This window comes from Ranitomeya variabilis, chromosome 1, assembly GCF_051348905.1.
Source record: "Ranitomeya variabilis isolate aRanVar5 chromosome 1, aRanVar5.hap1, whole genome shotgun sequence".
Lineage (NCBI taxonomy): Eukaryota > Metazoa > Chordata > Amphibia > Anura > Dendrobatidae > Ranitomeya > Ranitomeya variabilis.
In genome coordinates, this window is record NC_135232.1 from 450,216,415 (window position 1) to 450,239,595 (window position 23,181).

The 23,181-nt window shown below is 39.5% G+C and overlaps 1 protein-coding gene across 3 annotated transcripts in view; it reads right to left on the bottom strand.

Annotated features, from left to right (window-relative positions):
• Positions 1-23,181, bottom strand: part of CNTLN (centlein) — a 578,743-nt gene that overhangs the window by 473,738 nt on the left and 81,824 nt on the right. Inside the window, exons 1-2 of one of the 3 annotated variants that reach the window (XM_077249954.1) lie at positions 13,369-13,393; positions 5,576-5,708 (exon numbers count right to left, since the gene is read on the bottom strand). The exons of the other annotated variants lie outside the window; for them this stretch is intronic. Coding sequence (XP_077106069.1) covers positions 5,576-5,592 — 17 coding nt within the window. The 5' untranslated portion in view covers positions 5,593-5,708; positions 13,369-13,393. Of the gene's footprint in view, positions 1-5,575; positions 5,709-13,368; positions 13,394-23,181 lie in introns of those variants that run through there. 3 annotated transcript variants of the gene reach the window in all.

A 23,181-nucleotide genomic window follows, 5' to 3' on the forward strand; every position in this document is an offset into this window, starting at 1 on the left:
ATATTCCTTTGTATATTATGAAATAACATTTAAGATATTTCTCCATTCTTTTAGTTATTGGGTTTCTTCATTATTTCTGATGAAAGGATTTCATACTTCGTCAGAAGGGACCCACTTTTGGTTGTATAATGGACATACAGAGCCTGGTGTGGGCGGGGTTAGCTCTCTTAGCTCTCCTGCATTGCTAAATCTAAAAACTTTGATTGCATCACAACTGCTGCACCCAGTAAACTAACCGATACATTGCTGGATTGAGGGTCTCTTTGCCTACATTATGTAGCTCACAGATGAGGCAGTAAAAACCTGCTGACAGATTCCCTTTAATGATATTTGCTGGATATAATTTGACCATGTTTCCCTGAAGATATATGAGTTTTGTATTTTGGTTGCCCATCCTCTGAGAATGGAGTCTTTATGATGTATGGTGAAGTATTTCCGTGAATCCAAATTTGAAGATTTAGAGAAGATATCCATCAGATTAGAGTGGTTCTTACAAAAAACAGAAAATTTATGATTGCATTCAGAGATTTTGAGATTTTGTCCCATGAAAAAAGTACTAATCTATTAAGATGTGTATGTCCATCAGATAAGAGTGGTTATTACAAAAAATGGAAGACAAATGGTTGCCATTCAGACATTTTGGGGTTTTGTCCCATGAAAAAAAGTGCTAGTCTATTAAGATCTGTATATGAAATTGTCTCCAGTGTACACACTGGACACAGGATTTCATAAGACCAAAAATTCTCATTCAAGAAGTCTTTGGGCCCAATTCCTCAAGACCAGCATTGTTCCTGCTGGTCTTGATGAAGGGGCGTGCTGGAGTTCCTTTATGATTCAGGAGTGCCAGACAAATGGCGTACACCTGTGTGCGTTCAAAGGAAATACTACAGTGGCGCAGATTTGTGGCATAGAGAACGCGGCCAATTGTCATGAATTTGACGAACGGTGGATGTCACGCCCCTATAATGCCCATCTTGACAGAGCTGGGAGAAACTGTCATAAAGATGCGAGAAGTCGCAAAGTTTAGGCACAGCTTCAAATTGCACCTAAATTTTGTGACTTTTCAAACCTTTTATGCCAGAATTCTTGCTTGAAAGATTTGATGAATCAGGCCCTGTTTTTTCCTGAAAAAAACATTTCTTCCCTAAGATAATTTCATGTAATGAAAGGGGTAGAAAAGATTAACCAAATCTAAAAGGACTAATCGGAAAAAAAAAATTTGATTCTGGAACAAAAAAAAGTTTTTCCTAGTTTATAACTAAGCCTAGATCTCTTAAGGTCACATTCACACATCCATGCGACACGTCCTAGTACTGTCCATTTTTTTCTCAGACAGCACACTGACCCATAGACTTTCACTGAGCCATACACAAACCAGTTTTTCAACAGGTCCGTGTCTCCAATCCAGGAGACTCAGAGCATGGTCATCTTGTCATCCATTTTGGGGATCAGTAGACCACCACCTTCCATAAAATCTATGGGGATTCCCAAGACATAGATTAAACTAGGAAGACTTAACGTATATACTCGAGTATAAGCCGAGATTTTCAGCCCAAATTTTTGGGCTGAAAGTGCCCCTCTCGGCTTATACTCGAGTCACGGTCTGTGGCAGGGTCGGCGGGTGAGGGGGAGAGAGCGCTGAGGCATACTTACCTAGTCCCGGCGATCCTGACGCTCCCCCTGCCTGTCACACTGTCTCCGGGTGCCGCAGCTCTTCCCCTGTACAGTGGTCACGTGGGACCGCTCATTAGAGAAATGAATATTCATTTCTCTAATCAGCGGTGCCGGTGACCGCTGACAGAGGAAGAGGCTGCGGCACCCGGAGACCAGCTGTCCGGGGGAAGGTAAGTATCGCATATTTACCTGTCCACGATCCACACTCTGTCCACATCCCTCTGCCTGATTAGTCAGTGCGGAGAGACGCCGGGACCGGATGCTGGGGAGCTGCAAGCAAGAGAGGTGAGTATGTGTTTTGTTTTTTTTATTGCAGCAGCAGCAGCGTTATATATGGCACAGATTTATGTGGAGCATCTATGGGGCCAAACTGAACGGTGCAGAGCATTCCATATGGGGCAGCTTTATAATGAGCATCTATGGGGCCAAACTGAACGGTGCAGAGCATATAAGGCACAGCTTTATAAGGAGCATCTATGGGGCCATACTGAACGGTGCAGAGCATATAGGGCACAGCTTTATAAGGAGCATCTATGGGGCCAAACTGAACGGTGCAGAGCATATATGGCACAGCTTTATAATGAGCATCTATGGGGCCAAACTGAACGGTGCAGAGCATATATGGCACAGCTTTATAAGGAGCATCTATGGGGCCAACCTGAACGGTGCAGAGCATACAGTGGGGCAAAAAAGTATTTAGTCATTCAGCAATAGTGCAAGTTCCACCACTTAAAAAGATGAGAGGCGTCTGTAATTTACATCATAGGTAGACCTCAACTATGGGAGACAAACTGAGGAAAAAAAATCCAGAAAATCACATTGTCTTTTTTTATCATTTTATTTGCATATTATGGTGGAAAATAAGTATTTGGTCAGAAACAAACAATCAAGATTTCTGGCTCTCACAGACCTGTAACTTCTTCTTTAAGAGTCTCCTCTTTCCTCCACTCATTACCTGTAGTAATGGCACCTGTTTAAACTTGTTATCAGTATAAAAAGACACCTGTGCACACCCTCAAACAGTCTGACTCCAAACTCCACTATGGTGAAGACCAAAGAGCTGTCAAAGGACACCAGAAACAAAATTGTAGCCCTGCACCAGGCTGGGAAGACTGAATCTGCAATAGCCAACCAGCTTGGAGTGAAGAAATCAACAGTGGGAGCAATAATTAGAAAATGGAAGACATTCAAGACCACTGATAATCTCCCTCGATCTGGGGCTCCACGCGAAATCCCACCCCGTGGGGTCAGAATGATCACAAGAACGGTGAGCAAAAATCCCAGAACCACGCGGGGGGACCTAGTGAATGAACTGCAGAGAGCTGGGACCAATGTAACAAGGCCTATCATAAGTAACACACTACGCCACCATGGACTCAGATCCTGCAGTGCCAGACGTGTCCCACTGCTTAAGCCAGTACATGTCCGGGCCCGTCTGAAGTTTGCTAGAGAGCATTTGGATGATCCAGAGGAGTTTTGGGAGAATGTCCTATGGTCTGATGAAACCAAACTGGAACTGTTTGGTAGAAACACAACTTGTCGTGTTTGGAGGAAAAAGAATACTGAGTTGCATCCATCAAACACCATACCTACTGTAAAGCATGGTGGTGGAAACATCATGCTTTGGGGCTGTTTCTCTGCAAAGGGGCCAGGACGACTGATCCGGGTACATGAAAGAATGAATGGGGCCATGTATCGTGAGATTTTGAGTGCAAACCTCCTTCCATCAGCAAGGGCATTGAAGATGAAACGTGGCTGGGTCTTTCAACATGACAATGATGCAAAGCACACCGCCAGGGCAACGAAGGAGTGGCTTCATAAGAAGCATTTCAAGGTCCTGGAGTGGCCTAGCCAGTCTCCAGATCTCAACCCTATAGAAAACCTTTGGAGGGAGTTGAAAGTCCGTGTTGCCAAGCGAAAAGCCAAAAACATCACTGCTCTAGAGGAGATCTGCATGGAGGAATGGGCCAACATACCAACAACAGTGTGTGGCAACCTTGTGAAGACTTACAGAAAACGTTTGACCTCTGTCATTGCCAACAAAGGATATATTACAAAGTATTGAGATGAAATTTTGTTTCTGACCAAATACTTATTTTCCACCATAATATGCAAATAAAATGATTAAAAAACAGACAATGTGATTTTCTGGATTTTTTTTTTCTCAGTTTGTCTCCCATAGTTGAGGTCTACCTATGATGTAAATTACAGACGCCTCTCATCTTTTTAAGTGGTGGAACTTGCACTATTGCTGAATGACTAAATACTTTTTTGCCCCACTGTATATGGCACAGCTTTATATGGAGCATCTATAGGGCCATAATGAACGGTGCAGAGCATTGTATATGGGGCACAGCTTTATAAGGAGCATCTATGGGGCCATATTGAACGGTGCAGAGCATTATATATGGCACAGCTTTATATGGAGCATCTATGGGGCCATAATGAACGGTGCAGAGCATTATATAGGGCACAGCTTTATAAGGAGCATCTATAGGGCCAAACTGAACGGTGCAGAGCATATAGGGCACAGCTATATAAGGAGCATCTATGGGGCCAAACTGAACAGTGCAGAGCATTATATATGGCACAGCTTTATATGGAGCATCTATAGGGCCATAATGAACGGTGCAGAGCATTGTATATGGGGCACAGCTTTATATGGAGCATCTATGGGGCCATAATGAACGGTGCAGAGCATTCTATATGGCACAGCTATATATGGATAATATATGGGGCAATAATCAATGGTATGGAGCATTATATATGGCACAGCTTTATATGGAGCATCTATGGGGCAATAATGAATGGTATGGAGCATCTATTTTTATTTTTGAAATTCACCGGTAGCTGCTGCATTTTCCACCCTAGGCTTATACTCGAGTCAATAAGTTTTCCCAGTTTTTTGTGGCAAAATTAGGGGGGTCGGCTTATACTTGGGTCGGCTTATACTCGAGTATATACGGTAATTTGTACTTCAGTTCATTTTAGTTTCATCCGTTCTTAACAGATGCATTGTTATGAATCAATAGAGAACAAAAAAAAAAAAAAAACAATGTCTAACATGCTTCACTGAAAAAAAATTGGATGAGGGAGTAAAAAGTCATGCAACAGGGAGGCAAATAAAATACAACTAGGGCATTACCTGAGAAAAAAGTTGGTCCGAGTCTCTTTTATTGTAACACTTTCATGGATGTGTGAATCTAGCCTAATAAAAGAAGAGTTCTGGATACATGGGATTTGAGGATTTGTGCTGTATCTGCTACCAAAAGGAAGACCGATTGCTATAGAATTATGATGAATTATTAGAAACACCATGAAAACCCATGGAGCAAAAGAAAATTGCTGAAGGAAAAACCATGAAACTGATAATGGAGTATCTTAAAATTCCTTTTTATAGGCAAATCTCAAGGTGTTTCTCAGGTAAAGGGAAAATAGGAATGTGATAATACACACATCACGGAAATTGTGATTAATCATTGTTTTGATTGACTCTAGCTTGAATCTTTTGTATTTTATGCACTTTTTTCAATAAATGTTGGTTTGTTATTATTCTGAAAGAACATTTAGGTTTTTTTCCTTATAAGGAATAGTTTTGGTTAGAGGTGTTCGCATTCTTCTGAAAAGGAAACTGAAGTAATGGCTTATTCTAGTTAAATCAGTTTGTCCAGATCTTCCAACAGTTTTTCATGAATGACTGGAGTCTGGCCTGAAGTTAATTTAAATTTGTTAGGCGGACGATACAAAAATTCTATTTTGTAGCCTTCTAACATATCTTGTTGTACCCATGGGTTCTGAGTAATGTTTGTCCATTTTATATTAAACCAAAGCAGTCTGCCAACTCTTTTGGCATCAGTGTTCTCCTATATTGGTATTAGCAGGAATCCTTTCTCTTTCCTACCTTTGGGGCAGCTCCATCTAACAGATTTTCTTTTGCCCTTGTATTGCTTGACGTGGCATACCAAAGGAATGAAGTCTCTTTGGTTTCTCTTCTGGCAAACCTTTCTTTTTTTAAGTCTTCTCTTGAATGTTAACTAGAACAGTTCCAAACGCATAAATACCAGAAAAAGTAATAGAACAGAGTTCATTCTTAAAATACCTTAAGTGTTTCCAGACCAGGCCTTTATAATGCTGTGTTGTTGCATTTGATTCCTTTGCTGCAAAACATACAGATTAGGCCAAAACATCTCCTGTAAGCCCTGCAGCCATTTAAGTAAGAGTGTAGATGCTACAAAATTCACTTTGGATGTTTTTGTCTACAGATGAGTTTCGAGTTGGTCAATCTAGAGATACAAAGATCTGGCAACAAGTTTTATTATTATTATTATTATTATTATTATTATTATTATTATTATTATATTTGCCCAAAGTCTCCCATCTTCTGATCAGAAGGCTGTCCACTTTCATATGCATGAGATCATTCAAATTTGAAAAATCTTCAAAAAGTAACTGATGTATTTTTTTATTACATTAAGAACTGGCTTCTATCTTTGGAACTTTTTCCTATTTTTACTTCTGGGTCCAACAGAAGACCCTTTTTTCTTCATTTTTCTGGGAACCACTAGTCTCTTCTATGCATGCCCCCACCCTTCCAGGATCATTTATCTTATGTGTACTATGAACACTATTATTTATTCATCTTGAACTGAACATGAATCCTGAACCTCTTCTGAGCATGTGTCAGTTATGAGTTTTGACAAATGGTCAGTAGGAGCTCCCTTGTCAGTGTGAGATATATCTTTAAATGCATAGTGACACAGTGCGCTCCCTCATCAGCACTGATGACAAGTGTTGGGCCAGCAAGAGAACACAATAGGTGAGGATGAGGCGAACAGAAAAAGCAGAGATCAACTCTGCCCCTAAAAATTCTGCACCTTTCGGGGCGAGGTAGGTCTCTGCTTAGAAAGCGCGTGCACAGTGCGCTCTCTTGCTGGCTTGTCACTTCTCATTAGAGCACGCGAGGGAGCACATGGTCACTGTGTATTGAAAGTAATATCCCCTGAAACAGACGTCACTAATGATGCTTCATTTTAGTGTGGGGACAAAGGCAGCAGAGGTGACCACAGGCTCTACCCACTGATGACGTCTCATCGTCTCATTGAGCATCCCAGCATACAATGGGGATTATCAAACAAAATGTCATCAAACTATAAGTAGGTAAAAAAATAAATAAAAAAAATTAAGTAGTTAGAGTACAGAGGGAACGGTAAGGACTTTTTCATTAAGAAAAAATATTAGAAAAAATATTAGATGATCACAATAAATAGACAGACATTTAACATTAAAATCAACATAAGTTTTGGACCACCCCTTTATGCTACATTCAACCAAATGTATTTTTGGTGTGGGTGCTGTAAATGTGCACAACGAACTGCAAATGGAAAGTACATGGACCAATACAAGAAATGCAGACACAAAAGCAAATGATTCAGGAATCGAAGAAATGTATGTTTGAATGCAGCCTAAAGCATATAATATTTCTATGACCCCCAAAATTTTACATTAAGGGTAATCTCTGGGTAAGACTATCTTGTAATCATAGAAAGGCAATATATAGCACAACATTTATCTGTAGATTAGGTTAGGTTTCAGGAAAAAAAACAATTGGAGCAAGTTATACATTGTTATTAAAAAAATCTCTACTTTTAATAAGTGGGTAAATCAATAGTATTTTAGATATATCATGATCAAAGTTAGAATATATAAATTGATTTATTTATGTTTTTTACTTTATTTAAATATCCTCCTTGGGTACTTCTGGTAATTTTTTGCTTTAATATTCCTTAACCGTTAATAATTTAACAAAGAATAAAAAAAATGGGTGGTATTTTTATTTTTTGCCAAGCATGACACTATTTTTACAGAATACATGAAACAATAAATTGGTATGAAGCCCAAATTACATTGTCTACTTTATTTCTTTTTGTTCTTTCGAGTAAAAATCTACATGTCCTACTGAAAAAGGCCGAGAGATTAGGGGAAAAAATCACCAAGAAATTAGGCTCTGTCAAGAGGTTTATGAAGATCAATGACTGAAACAAACTCCTGTTTAGCTAATTAGAATCACTGATGTACCATAATGACTTGAGCTACGGATATTTGCAGACTTCTTTAGGATGAAAAATGGAGTAAGGAGATGCTGTCAATTTGTAAAACTTTTAAGCACCAATCACTTTCCCATGAGGCTAACATTTTAAACATTTAACTGAGCTGAACTGAGCCACAAGAATTATCCATATTTAGTTTTCATCATCTCCCCAAATCTGACAATTTATTCCACATCATTAACAGACTATTTTTCTAAGTGCTTTAGCACACGCAATCTTGTCTGTGAACTTCTAAGCATCAGGTTTTCCTGGGTCTTAGCCCATTTTTAATGAGATGCCCAAAGATGAAATATTATAGACATAGAATGATCATTATTTGTGAATGACGAGTGAAGATGGGTTGGGGTGTTGACAAAAACATTAAGGAAAAAAACATTAACGAAAAGGTGTAACAAAAAAAAAAGTTATATAATTTGTAAAGCGCTGCGGAATATGTTGGCACTATATAAATAAAAAAATTATTATTATTTATGCAATGCTATTTAAACAAAAATGTGCAATATATTAATATTCTCCTCTAAAAAAACTGAAATCAATGATTTGCAATACGTTTAAGGCTGTAGAAGGATATTTGCCATACAGTCGTAGATGGCAGGACCAGATCACTTCAAGTGAATAGAGTTAAGCTGCACCGACAGATTCTCAAAAGGACAACTCCCGAACAATATTTCACACAAGTTACCAATGGGGTCTTTTCATGGACACCTCAAAATACACTTACTCCAAATTCTTTGCCCCAGACATTCATTTTACCTTTGATAGGGTTGTTGGCTCTTCCTCCACAACAAGGGGTGGTATTTATGTGCTTTCCAAATACCTTCTAATACCCATTGACTACAGGACCACCATAACAGGCCTTTTTGGCTGGAGACTTGTTACCTGACCCTGACATCTAGGACATACAGTCAATGTGAATGTAGTCCTTAAAAACTTGCAGATATGTTGAAGTGACCTTAAAAATCTTTCACACATACATTTTTCCAAGAAGGAGCTACAAGATGGGTATTATTCAGACAGACATTTCAAACGTGGCTTTCCCCAAGTTGACATCACATATTGCTTGTGGTCATAAGAGGTGGCTTAGAGATTTACGTTAAGAATTAAGCACTTTGTTCCTGACACAGTTGACCACCTTTGTACCCTTCAACATGTTAAGGGGCTTAGTCAGATGGTTAGAGCCCAGGTAAAGCTACGTGAAAAGGGACATAGTAAACTAATACTTGATGTAAGCGGCAGTTACAAAAAAAAAAATCCAGTTTTTTAGAAAAAATGATCCTTTCTCTTTAAGATGGACTGGTCAGAGGCATCCATCCTAAAATAATTTACAGTAGGAAAATGCTTTAATACCAGGAAAGAGTCAGAGCATTCTCACCTTTTACAATCCAGAACAAAGTCAAAACACATTCCAGATCCCAACCTGGTACTTGAAAAAGGAACTGCTAGAAGACCCACCCATTCACCCACATAGTGCCTTTGGAAAATAGAAGCATGCAAGGAGTCACAAACACCTCTACACTGCCCTGTTTCTTTTTTTTAAATTGGTTAATTGTTGTCCAATGAGTGAACGCATAGGGTTAACGTTATTCTATTTAATATAATGTCACCATTGTCTTACCTGAATTTCATCTTGGTTTGTAATACTTTACATTTTACTTTATTGGCTGTTCTGTACCTCTCATTTACATACATTTTGTTTAACGAAAAAGTAACCTCCTCCATAACAACAAAGCACAACTTGAAACTCCAAGGCTCACAGTCCACTAGAAAATTAAACGCTACAATGTAACATAGTAACATAGTTAGTAAGGCCGAAAAAAGACATTTGTCCATCCAGTTCAGCCTATATTTCTATATTCCATCATAATAAATCCCCTGATCTACATCCTTCTACAGAACCTAATAATTGTATGATACAATATTGTTCTGCTCCAGGAAGACATCCAGGCCTCTCTTGAACCCCTCGACTGAGTTCGCCATCACCACCTCCTCAGGCAAGCAATTCCAGATTCTCACTGCCCTAACAGTAAAGAATCCTCTTCTATGTTGGTGGAAAAACCTTCTCTCCTCCAGACGCAAAGAATGCCCCCTTGTGCCCGTCACCTTCCTTGGTATAAACAGATCCTCAGCGAGATATTTGTATTGTCCCCTTATATACTTATACATGGTTATTAGATCGCCCCTCAGTCGTCTTTTTTCTAGACTAAATAATCCTAATTTCGCTAATCTATCTGGGTATTGTAGTTCTCCCATCCCCTTTATTAACTTTGTTGCCCTCCTTTGTACTCTCTCTAGTTCCATTATATCCTTCCTGAGCACCGGTGCCCAAAACTGGACACAGTACTCCATGTGCGGTCTAACTAGGGATTTGTACAGAGGCAGTATAATGCTCTCATCATGTGTATCCAGACCTCTTTTAATGCACCCCATGATCCTGTTTGCCTTGGCAGCTGCTGCTTGGCACTGGCTGCTCCAGGTAAGTTTATCATTAACTAGGATCCCCAAGTCCTTCTCCCTGTCAGATTTACCCAGTGGTTTCCCGTTCAGTGTGTAATGGTGATATTGATTCCTTCTTCCCATGTGTATAACCTTACATTTATCATTGTTAAACCTCATCTGCCACCTTTCAGCCCAAGTTTCCAACTTATCCAGATCCATCTGTAGCAGAATACTATGTGACCTAGCATGGCTTGAAAATAAGCAATATTAACAAACTTTGGAATACACAGTAACAATAAATCAAAAAGCACAAAATAGTTGTAAGGGGTTTTTTTTTTTAAATGTTTTTGGCTAGGTTTGTGACACTATTTTCTTAAACTGAAACTTTTGTATTTTTCTCTGTCAATGGACCAGAAAAATAAGAAGAACCACTATGTGAGAACTTGCTTTTGGGTAACTAACTTTAGGTTTTATTAATGACACCATTTTGGAGTACATGACACATGTGATTGCCCTTTATTGGCTTTTTGGGGAAAATGTGTAGACAGAAAATCGGCAATTCTGATGTTTAGACTTCGGCTCCTTTTCAAGGTATAATATATGGTTTAAACATTATTTTCATAACTCTATTTTATTGACAAGACAATGCCAACTACGATGATACTTTTTGTATTTTTTTAAATATATAACAAAAAACTTTTTTTTTTAAATTACTTAGGAGACATTAACCTGCAATAGTTTGAAAACCTGTTCTATATAAGGCAATCCTACAGTAGAATGATAGAATGTTAAGAGTTTGAAGGGACCTCCAGGGTGATCGTGTCCAACCCCATGCTGAATCGAGGGGGTGGGACATGATGACACTGGAGGTCCCTTCCAACCCTAACATTCTATGATGGCTTCATAGGAGGACAAAGATCGCAGCAATAGGATCCCAGCTGCCATAGTAACCTATCAGCTTCCCGCAATTGCCTTCCAATGGGAATCAGTGGATTTAAATGTCAATTAAGTGATTGACAGTGGCATTTTAATTATTAGAAATCGGCAATATGAGTATTTGGTAAAGCATTACTCCTTGAATACGTTTGTCTTTTCTGGGCATAAAAGTATATTAATAGTTGTTCCTGGCTCCTACAAAGAAAAAAAAAAACACAGAGGTAATCAAATTGCTCCTCGTGTGCATGAGCCGCAATGGGGACAGGGATTGATATGGATGGTGACATTATGAACAGTGTTGTTGAATACATCAGTGTTATATAAGCAACTGGAAATGAATCTACATTCTTTAGATTCTAAATTTGCTTTGTCCATTAGGGAAGCATACCCCACATCTCTTACATACTCTAAATGGCTGTCTGCTATGTATGCAGTGGCTAGCCAGGGAGAAGCATACAGTGGGGGAAATAAGTATTTGATCCCTTGCTGATTTTGTAAGGTCGCCCACTGACAAAGACATGAACTGTCTATAATGTTAAGGGTAGGATAATTTTAACATTGAGAGATAGAATATCAAAAATAAAATTCAGTTACAGTAGCAATTGCTTGTGCTGCATTAATTTGCACAATAATAAAGGTTTGGTAAGAAAATGAAGATCCTTCTGTAATTTTCTGATTTTCTTCATTATTGATTTTATCTCAAAAGTACTGCCCAAATTATCCAGTCACTGTTCTCTCCAGGGATCACAGCGTTGAACAAGTCCAACTATAGTGGGAGAGAAGCTAATTAAGCTATTTGGCCTGAAGACAATAAATCCTGCCATCCGACAATATCGATATAATAAATTAACATATTGCTTATGGCTTGAAAATACTTCCAAAAAGATAACTATGTTGAACATATGACCATCGGAGACTAATCAATTAGATTGTTTCTCTATAGCTTTAGATTGTTCACTTTTTAGTTGCCAGTTAACCGTTTCTAATCAAAAACAATCAACAAATAGGATAAAGTATAAGCAATGAACGTTATCACACCAAAACAGAGGACAAAGTTACATGTATCTAAGAGTGTTAGACATTGTGCAGATTTGTGAGGAGTTTCTTGTGATGTGCAACACCAATCAAAAAAAGTAACTGACAAAGGGACCGAGTTATTGTGCTAACCACCTTGTTGTCCGGGATAGTTGTAATTTTTAGTCCATATTGCCACAAACTCTAAAACAGAAAAGTAGGAACTACCAAAAGAAACTGCCTGAAGGAAACTGTTAAGCAATAGAAATTTGCATGGACCACACATCCAAATTGCATACATTTATCTACTAAGGCTAAGAAAATTTACAAACCTGAAAATAAGGTTCTTAGTTAACAATTTGATCAGACCACTGCCAAGTCACATTGAACTTAATGGGTCCTAAACCACCTGTCAGGTATAGTGTCGACCACCAAAAATCTGCACCTGCAGGGGTAGCGACCTAGGTGCCCCACGTCACCCATGCTGCTAGGCAAAGAGCCCATGGCTCTTGGTCCCGCCATCCAACAGATACAGCAACAACTGCCATCACAAACAATCAACACCAAGTGAATAGATCTAAAAACTCTCATTCTATGTGGTCTCAGACAAAAAGACTCCTACTAATTTAAAAAAATAGGAGTACTGATACCAAGGAAAACAAAAAAAGAGTGAACATATTATACAACATACAGTAACAAGTGTAGAAAAAGACATGGAACGCACGTCCAAATATATATATATATCTATGATATAGGTTAAAAAATTGGAACAGCACCAAACACAGCACCTTAACAAAGTGCACGCACTCCCAGCCAGCAATCTCAGAAGGCTCCCTGCAATAGTAGGGGGGAAAAAAAGGGGAAACAGCACAGCGCACTTCCAGAAAAAAAAAAAAAAGTGATGTTTATTACCCAAATGGTGTGGCGACGTTTCGGATACAATCCTTTCTCAAGCAGTGAATATACTACAAGTGCAGACATATATAGGTGCTCCATTCATCAATTTGATATATCAATTATTCACAAATTATTAAAAAGTATACAATATATACAAAGTATATAATTAGTGCTTAGTGCATATACATGTGATTTTTTATAAAACATCATTATTATAATAATACATATTGTGCACAATATAAGTGAAAATACATAAATAATTAAATTGTTCCAGGTGTCGCATCCTAATGGGAACCACACTCACATGTTCCAAATATCGCTGCATGCTATGTCCTCAGCGTCCATATGATTCCACTGGGCATGTCTGTGAGGTCAGAAGTCCTCCCATAATTCCATGTGCCTGCACATGCGCACTGGCACCTGTGATGCTCAAATCGCCATTTTGGAAATGGTCAAATATGCAATCTATTCCCGTAACTTTAAAATCAACAGATTCAATCATACGATTTATAAATCCGGAATATACCGTATATACCGCATTGGTTACATAATAAGGTTAGCAGTGTCACAAATGCATAACCAATAAAAACATTTTTTGTCATTTTTAAGTATTATATGTGGACAAATACATAGTATAAACCATACCATAATAGGCAGGGCATGAGTCCCAGAGATGCCACTAGGTGGGGAAAAATCCCAACAATTAAGTGGGATATCCCACACCTTAATGGGGAAACGGAAAGGAGAGGAATGTAATCCCCACCCTCCACTTCCCACAATGGCAACAAGGATCAGCTTCAGTTGGTGAACTGAAGTTGAAGGAGGCATCATTGAAATATAGGAGTAATTTTGTACCACCAAGCAGTCCACTTGTGATAGAAGCATTTATTACTGCTGTTACGAGAGATATTGAGGTTTTGAAAAATAATTGTGAAAAGGGTTTTAAAAACCCAATTATGACGAGAGCTGAAATTCAAGCTTTACATGATTTATCACACAATGAAGATATTGTCATAAAAAGTGCCGATAAAGGCGGCGCGCAGTGGTAATCATGGATCGCCAGAATTATATTCATGAGATTGAAAGACAATTGGGGAACCGGGAGGTATATGAGAGACTTAATTATGATCCTAAATTTGAAATTGCAAGAGAGATTAAGAATATTCTGAATGATGCTTTAAATGAACAGATAATTGATAAAGATTTATTTGATTTTTTGAACATTGAACATCCAATTACACCGGTAATAAATATATCCTCCCAAAAATCCATAAGTCTCTCGTTGATCCTCCTGGGAGACCCATTGTCTCAGGTTGTGACTCCATTTTGTCTAACATTGGGGCCTACTTGGATAAAGTTCTCAACCCGATAGCTAGTCGTACTGACTCTTTTGTTAAAGACACTATTGACTTTTTGCAAAAAATTTACCAAGTCAGCATATCAGGTGAAATAATTGTAGCTACTTTTGACGTCATGTCACTTTACACCTCCACTGACCACTCTCGGGGGCAAAATGCAGTAAATAAGAAATTGAGAAATACTGAATTTTCTATTTAGGCAAGGGAATTTATCTTACAACCTTTGAAATTTGTTTTGACAAAAAAACTATTTTTTGTTTGGAGATGATTTTTATCTCCAGCTGCGCGGAGTCGCCATGGGTGCTAACATGGCGCCCGCATACGTTACCTTGGTAATGAGTGTCCTTGAGGAGGATTTCGTCTATGTGTCCCACCACTTCAACTATGTTGCTGCATGGTGGGGATACATAGATGATATCTTCCTCATTTGGACTGGAACAGAAGCGATGCTCTTGGAGTTTCACAGATATATGAACACCATTGATGAAACGATAATATTTACCTTGGTCCAGTCAAATACTAATATACAATTTTTGGATGTAGATGTAAAGATTATGGGTGAAGGCTTTACCACACAGTTATATAGTAAAGTAACCGACAAGAATAATTTATTATCATTCAAAAGTCAACATTCGAAAAAAATGATAGAAGCAATTCCTCTTAGTCAACTGATGAGAGTTAAACGCATTGAGAGCAATCAATGATCACTATGATGAAAAAATTTTCAAACAGAAATTACCCAAAAAATTTGCTGAAACGCCAAAAACGTAAGGTGGATGAAAGAACTAGGGTTGATTTATTTCAAAACAAAACTACTACTAAAAAATTTAACCGTATTCCCTTTGTCACAACATATTGCGAGGAGAGTCGAACAATTGCAAAAATAGTCCATGAACATTGGGGCATGTTAAATAGGTGCTTGCCACATGTTGAAGAGTTTAAAAAACCTCCAATCTTTTCTTATAAGAGGAATCGCACTGTAGGTTGTAATTTGATGAAATCTGATATTGGATCATTCAAGAAATCTTATCAGACTACACTGACTGGGAGGGATAGAAGGGGATGTTTCCCCTGTCTGTTATGCGTCAATTGTTGCCTCATGATTATAGGTTCCAAATTTTTACATCCCGTAACAAATGAAGAATTTAATATCCAACATTACTTGACATGTGACTCCGATTATGTTATACATCTTCTGCAGTGCCATTGCTCCATGTGGTATGTCGGTGAAACTACGTGTGATTTGAAAACCAGGATTAATCAACACCGACATACCATAAGGAAGAAGAGGATGGATTTACCAGTCTCGAAACATTTCACGGAAGAACTTCACACAGAGAAACAATTGCGTTTCCGTATTATTGATGTAGTACCAGGTCTGAGGAGGGGAGGAGATCGTATTCAGAAATTAAAAAGAAAGGAACTCGAATGGATAGTGAGATTAAACACATTGAGACCGTTTGGTCTCAATGTGGATTTCAAGTTGGGTCAGGTCATTTAGTGGTATATATTAAGTTATAGCCTCATCTTGACTATTGATATTTAATATTTTGATATTAACATTGTTTTATCTTTCATCTTTCTGATCTAGGGTTTTCATCCTTGGGTTCATCGCACTTGAGTGTTCTTTTTTTATTTTTATTTTTTTGAATATTTTTTATTTTTACATTGAGCATGCCTGTGATTGGATATATAAATAAAATAAATTTTCCTAAGGGATAGGATGAAAGGGAAATGTGGTTTGTTTGTTTTTTTAATTAAGAGATATGTGCCATACATGTATAAAGGAATAATATGGAGACTGAAGCTGAACTCTGTCGTCTATTTGCTGTTTATACCTCACATTTGCATATGTTGGGGTGATATTCCCTTTATGGATGCTGGTTACAAATTTTTTTTTACATACTTTATCACTAAAATGAATATTTTAATGTGGAAAAATGATATATATTTATAGGGCAGTTGGATCCTTGATGCCATTGTGGGAAGCGGAGGGTGGGGAATACATTCCTCTCCTTTCCCCATTAAGGTGTGGGATATCCCACTTAATTGTTGGGATTTTTCCCCCACCTAGTGGCATCTCTGGGACTCACGCCCTGCCTATTATGGGATGGTTTATGCTATGTATTTGTCCACATTTAACCCCTTCCCGACCTGTGACACAGCGTATGCGTCATGAAAGTCGGTGCCAATCCGACCTGTGACGCATATGCTGTGTCACAGAATGATCGCGTCCCTGCAGATCGGGTGAAAGGGTTAACTCCAATTTCACCCGATCTGCAGGGACAGGGGGAGTGGTACTTCAGCCCAGGGGGGGTGGCTTCACCCCCCCGTGGCTACGATCACTCTGATTGGCTGTTGAAAGTGCAATTTGTAATATTTCACCTATGAAAACGGTGAAATATTACAATCCAGCCATGGCCGATGCTGCAATATCATCGGCCATGGCTGGAAATACTGGTCTGCCCCCCCCCACCGCCCCCGATCTACTCCCCAGTCCTCCGTTCGGTGGTCCGCTCCCCTCCGTCCTCCTGTCCGCTCCCCCGTCCTCCTGTCCGCTCCCCCCGTGCTGCAATCCACCCCCCTTCATACTTACCGAGACTCCCGGTGTCCATCCGTATTCTCCCTGGGAGCCGCCATCTTCCAAAATGGCGGGCGCATGCTCAGTGCGCCAGCCGAATCTGCCGGCCGGCAGATTCGTTCAATGTACATTTTGATCACTGTGATAAAACCTATCACAGTGATCAAAATAAAAAAAAATAGTAAATGAACCCCCCCCCCCCCTTTATCACCCCCATAGGTAAGGACAACAATAAAATAAAGAAAATATATATATTTTTTTTTCCCCCACTAAAGTTAGAACTAGGGTTAGGGTTAGGGTTAGAACTAGGTTTAGGGTTAGAACTAGGGTTAGGGTTAGAACTAGGGTTAGGGTTAGAACTAGGGTTAGGGTTAGAACTAGGGTTAGGGTTAGAACTAGGGTTAGGGTTAGGGTTAGAACTATGGTTAGGGTTAGAACTAGGGTTAGGGTATGTGCACACGTATTCTGGTCCTCTGCGGATTTTTCCGCAGCGGATCTGATAAATCCGCAGTGCAAAACCGCTGCGGATTTATCACGGATTCACCGTGTTTTTTCTGCGGATTTCACTGCGGTTTTACAACTGCGGTTTTACAACTGCGGTTTTCTATTGGAGCAGGTGTAAAACCGCTGCGGAATCCGCAGAAAGAAGTGACATGCTGCAGAATGTAAACCGCTGCGTTTCCGCTCATTTTTTTCCGCAGCATGGGCACAGCGTTTTTTGTTTCCCATAGATTTACATTGAACTATAAACTCATGGGAAACTGCTGCGCACCCGCAGCTGCGGAAACACTGCACATCTGCAGCGTTTTCCGCAGCATGTGCACATAGCCTTAGAATTAGGCTATGTGCACACGGTGCGGATTTGGCTGCGTATCCGCAGTGGATTGGCCGCTGCGGATTCGTAGCAGTGTTCCATCAGGTTTACAGTTCCATGTAAACCTATGGAAAACCAAATCCGCTGTGCCCATGGTGTGGAAAATACAGCGCGGGAACGCTGCGTTGTATTTTCCGCAGCATGTCAATTCTTTGTGCGGATTACGCAGCGTTTTACACCTGTTCCTCAATAGGAATCCGCAGGTGAAATCCGCACAAAAAACACTGGAAATCCGCAGTAAATCTGCAGGTAAAACGCATTGCCTTTTACCTGCAGATTTTTCAAAAATCTCACACAAATCCGCAATGTGGGCACATAGCCTTAGGGTTAGGGTTGAAATTAGAGTTAGGGTTGGAATTAGGGCTAGGGTTAAAAATAGGGTTAAGATTAGGCTTGTGGTTAGGGTTATGGGTGTGTTGGGGTTAGGGTTGTGGTTAGGGTTGGGATTTGGGTTAGGATTAGGGTTGGGATTAGGGTTAGGGGTGTGTTGGGGTTAGGGTTATGGCTAGAGTTGGGATTAGGGTTAGGGGTGTGTTGGGGTTAGTGTTGAAGTTAGAATTGAGGGGTTTCCACTGTTTAGGCACATCAGGGGTCTCCAAACGCAACATGGCGCCACCATTGATTCCAACCAAACTTGCGGTCAAAAAGTCAAAAGTCAAGGTGCTCCCTCGCTTCCGAGCCCCGACGTACGCCCAAACAGTGGTTTACCCCCACATATGGGGTACCAGCATACTCGGGACAAACTGGGCAAACAATTATTGGGGTCCAATTTCTCCTGTTACCCTTGTGAGAATAAAAAATTGCTTGCTAAAACATCATTTTTGAGGAAAGAAAAATTATTTTTTATTTTCACGGCTCTGCGTTGTAAACTTCTGTGAAGCACTTGGGGGTTCAAAGTGCTCACCACATATAAGTTCCTTGGGGGGTCTAGTTTCTAAAATGGGGTCACTTGTGGGGGGTTTCTACTGTTTAGGCACATCAGGGGCTCTGCAAACATAACATGATGCCCGCAGACCATTCCATCAAAGTCTGCATTCCAAAACGTCACTACTTCCCTTCCGAGCCCTGACGTGTGCCAAAACAGTGGTTCCCCCCCAAATATGGGGTATCAGCGTACTCAGGACAAACTGGACAACAACTTTTGGGGTCCAATTTCTCCTGTTACTCTTGTGAAAATAAAAAATTGCGGGCTAAAAAATAATTTTTGAGGAAAGAAAAAAGATTTTTTATTTTCACGGCTCTGCGTTATCAACTTATGTGAAGCACTTGGGGGTTTAAAGTGGTCACCACACATCTAGATTAGTACCATGGGAGGTCTAGTTTCCAAAATGGGGTCACATGTGGGGGAGCTCCAATGTTTAGGCACACAGGGGATCTCCAAATGCGACATGGTGTCCGCTAACGATTGGAGCTAATTTTTCATTCAAAAAGTCAAATGGTGCTCCTTCCCTTCCGAGCCCTGCCGTGTGCCCAAACAGTGGTTTACCCCCACATGTGAGGTATTAGTGTACTCAGGAGAAATTGCCCAATAAATTTTAGGATCAATTTTACCCTGTTGCCCATGTGGAAATGAACAAATTGAGGCTAAAAGAATTTTTTTGTGAAAAAAAGTACTTTTTCATTTTTACGGATCAATTTGTGAAGCACTTGGGGGTTCAAAGTGCTCACTATGCATCTAGATAAGTTCCTTGGGGGGTCCAGTTTCCAAAATGGGGTCACTAGTGGGGGAGCTCCAATATTTAGGCACACAGGAGCTCTCCAAACGCGACATGGTGTCCGCTAAAGATTGGAGCCAATTTTTCATTGAAAAAGTCAAATGGCGCTCTTTCCCTTCCGAGCCCTGTCGTGTGCCCAAACAGTGGTTCCCCCCACATATGGGGTATCGGCATACTCAGGACAAATTGTACAATAACTTTTGGGGTCCATTTTCTCTTTTTACCCTTGGGAAAATAAAAAAATTGTTGCTAAAAGATCATTTTTGTAACTAAAACGTTAAATGTTCATTTTTTCCTTCCATGTTGATTCTGCTGCTGTGAAGCACCTGAAGGGTTAATAAACTTCTTGAATGTGGTTTTGAGTACCTTGAGGGGTGCAGTTTTTAGAATGGTGTCACTTTTGGGTATTTTCAGCCATATAGACCCCTCAAACTGACTTCAAATGTGAGGTGGTCCCTAAAAAAAATGGTTTTGTAAGTTTTGTAAAAATGAGAAATCGCTGGTCAAATTTTAACCCTTATAACTTCCTAGCAAAAAAAAAAATTTGTTTCCAAAATTGTGCTGATGTAAAGTAGACATGTGGGTAATGTTATTTATTAACGGTTTTGTGTCACATAACTCTCTCGTTTAATAGAATAAAAATTCAAAATTTGAAAATTGCAAAATTTTCAAAATTTTCGCCAAATTTCCATTTTTTTCCACAAATAAACGCAAAAATTATCGACCTAAATTTACCACTAACATGAAGCCCAATATGTCACGAAAAAACAATCTCAAAACCGCTAGGATCCGTTGAAGCGTTCCTGAGTTATTACCGCATAAAGGGACACTGGTCAGAATTGCAAAAAACGGCCAGGTCATTAAGGTCAAAATAGGCTGAGTCATGAAGGGGTTAATACTTAAAAATAAAAATAAATGTATTGGTTATGCATTTGTGACACTGCTAACCTTATTATGTAACCAATGCTGTATATATATATTCCGGATTTATAAATTGTACGATTGAATCTGTTGATTCTAAAGTTATGGGAATAGATTGCATATTTGACCATTTCCAAAATTGCGATTTGAGCATCACAGGTGCCAGTGCGCATGTGCAGGCACATGGAATTATGGGAAGACTTCTGACATCACAGACATGCCTAGTGTAATCACATGGACGTTGAGGACATAGCATGCAGCGATATTTGGAACATGTGAGTGCGGTTCCGATTAGGATGCAACACCTGGAACAATTTATTTATGTATTTTCACTTATATTGTGCACAATATTTAATTTGTATTATTATTATAATGATGTTTTATAAAGAATTACATGTATATACACTAAGCACTAATTATATACTTTGTATATATTGCATACTTTTTAATAATTTGTGAATAATTGATATATCAAATTGATGAATGGAGCACCTATATATGTCTGCACTTGTAGTATATTCATTTACTGGAAATCTGCTGTGCTGTGCTGTGCTACTATCTATGATATAGTATGTATGTATACGTATATATATATATATATATATATATATATATATATATATATATATATATTTATATATATATATATATATATATATATATATATATATATATATATATATATATTTATATTTATATACACACACACACATACACACGGTACAGACCAAAAGTTTGGACACACCTAATTTAAAGATTTGTCTATATTTTCATGACTGTGGAAATTGAACATTCACACTGAAGGCATCAACACTATGAATTAACACATGTGGAATTATATACTTAACAAAAAAGTGTGAAACAACTGAAATTATGTCTTATATTCTAGGTTCTTCAAAGTAGCCACCTTTTGCATTGATGACTGCTTTGCACACTCTTGGCATTCTCTTGATGAGCTTCCCCTGAGGAAGGAAGTTTCTACTTCCGAAATGCGCGTCGGGGAGGGTGGGAGCCCACATGTGTCTCGGTCACATACCATTTGGTAGGTAACGCTATTATTATGTGTTTCTAGTGACTGTTCTGTGATATACTCTGTGCACTTGCGCTTGTGACTGATTCTTATCATGTGTGGACTTTTGCCATTAAGGCTGCAGTGTGTTTTCCTGCTTGTTCCAGTCTTGCCCATGTCTTTTCCTGTGTAATTTTAATAATAAAGGTTGTTTCTATATTGTTTACCTGTGTGGACATTTTTCCACCAATCTCTCTGTGGTTGTTTGTAGCAATTTTGGTGGGTCCTATTAGTCCTATTTACCTTGTTATGGGTGTCTCTTATTTACACATATCCAATATTTATAATCATTATGAGGCATTCCTCTAACCTGGTGCGTTTTCTTGCTTGTCATGAGCTTCAAGAGGTAGTCACCGGGAATGGTTTTCACTTCACAGGTGTGCCCTGTCAGGTTTGATAAGTGTGATTTCTTGCTTTATAAATGGGGTTGGGACCATCAGTTGTGTTGTGCAGAAGTCTGGTGGATACACAGCTGATATTCCTACTGAATAGACTGTAAGAATTTGTATTAAGGCAAGAAAAAAGCAGCCAAGTAAAAAAAACGAGTGGCCATCATTACTTTAAGAAATGACGGTCAGTCAATCTGAAAAATTGGGAAAACTTTGAAAGTGTCCCCAAGTGCAGTGGCAAAAACCATCAAGCGCTACAAAGAAACTGGCTCACATGAGGACCGCCCCAGGAAAGGAAGACCAAGAGTCACCACTGCTTCTGAGGATAAGTTTATCCGAGTCACCAGCCTCAGAAATCGCAGGTTAACAGCAGCTCATATTAGAGACCAGGTCAATGCCACACAGAGTTCTAGCAGCAGACACATCTCTACAACAACTGTTAAGAGGAGACTTTGTGCAGCAGGCCTTCATGGTAAAATAGCTGCAAGGAAACCACTGCTAAGGACAGGCAACAAGCAGAAGAGAGTTGTTTGGGCTAAAGAACACAAGGAATGGAAATTAGACCAGTGGAAATCTGTGCTTTGGTCTGATGAGTCCAAACTTGAGATCTTTGGTTCTAACCACCGTGTCTATGTGCGACGCAGAAAAGGTGAACGGATGGACTCTACATGCCTGGTTCCCACCACGAAGCATGGAGGAGGAGGTGTGATGGTGTGGGGGGTGCTTTGCTGGTGACACTGTTGGGGATTTATTCAAAATTGAAGGCATACTGAACCAGCATGGCTACCACAGCATCTTGCAGCGGCATGCTATTTCATCCGGTTTGCGTTCAGTTGGACCATCATTTATTTTTCAACAGGACAATGACCCCAAACACACCTCCAGGCTGTGTAAGGGCTATTGGACTAAGAATGAGAGTGATGGGGTGCTACGCCAGATGACCTGACCTCCACAGTCACCAGACCTGAACCAAATCGAGATGGTTTGGGGTGAGCTGGACCACAGAGTGAAGGCAAAATGGCCAACAAGTGCTAAGCATCTCTGAGAACTCCTTCAAGATTGTTGGAAGACAATTCCCGGTGACTACCTCTTGAAGCTCATCAAGAGAATGCCAAGAGTGTGCAAAGCAGTCAAAGCAAACGGTGGCTACTTTGAAGAACCTAGAAAATAAGACATAATTTCAGTTGTTTCACATTATTTTTTAAGTATA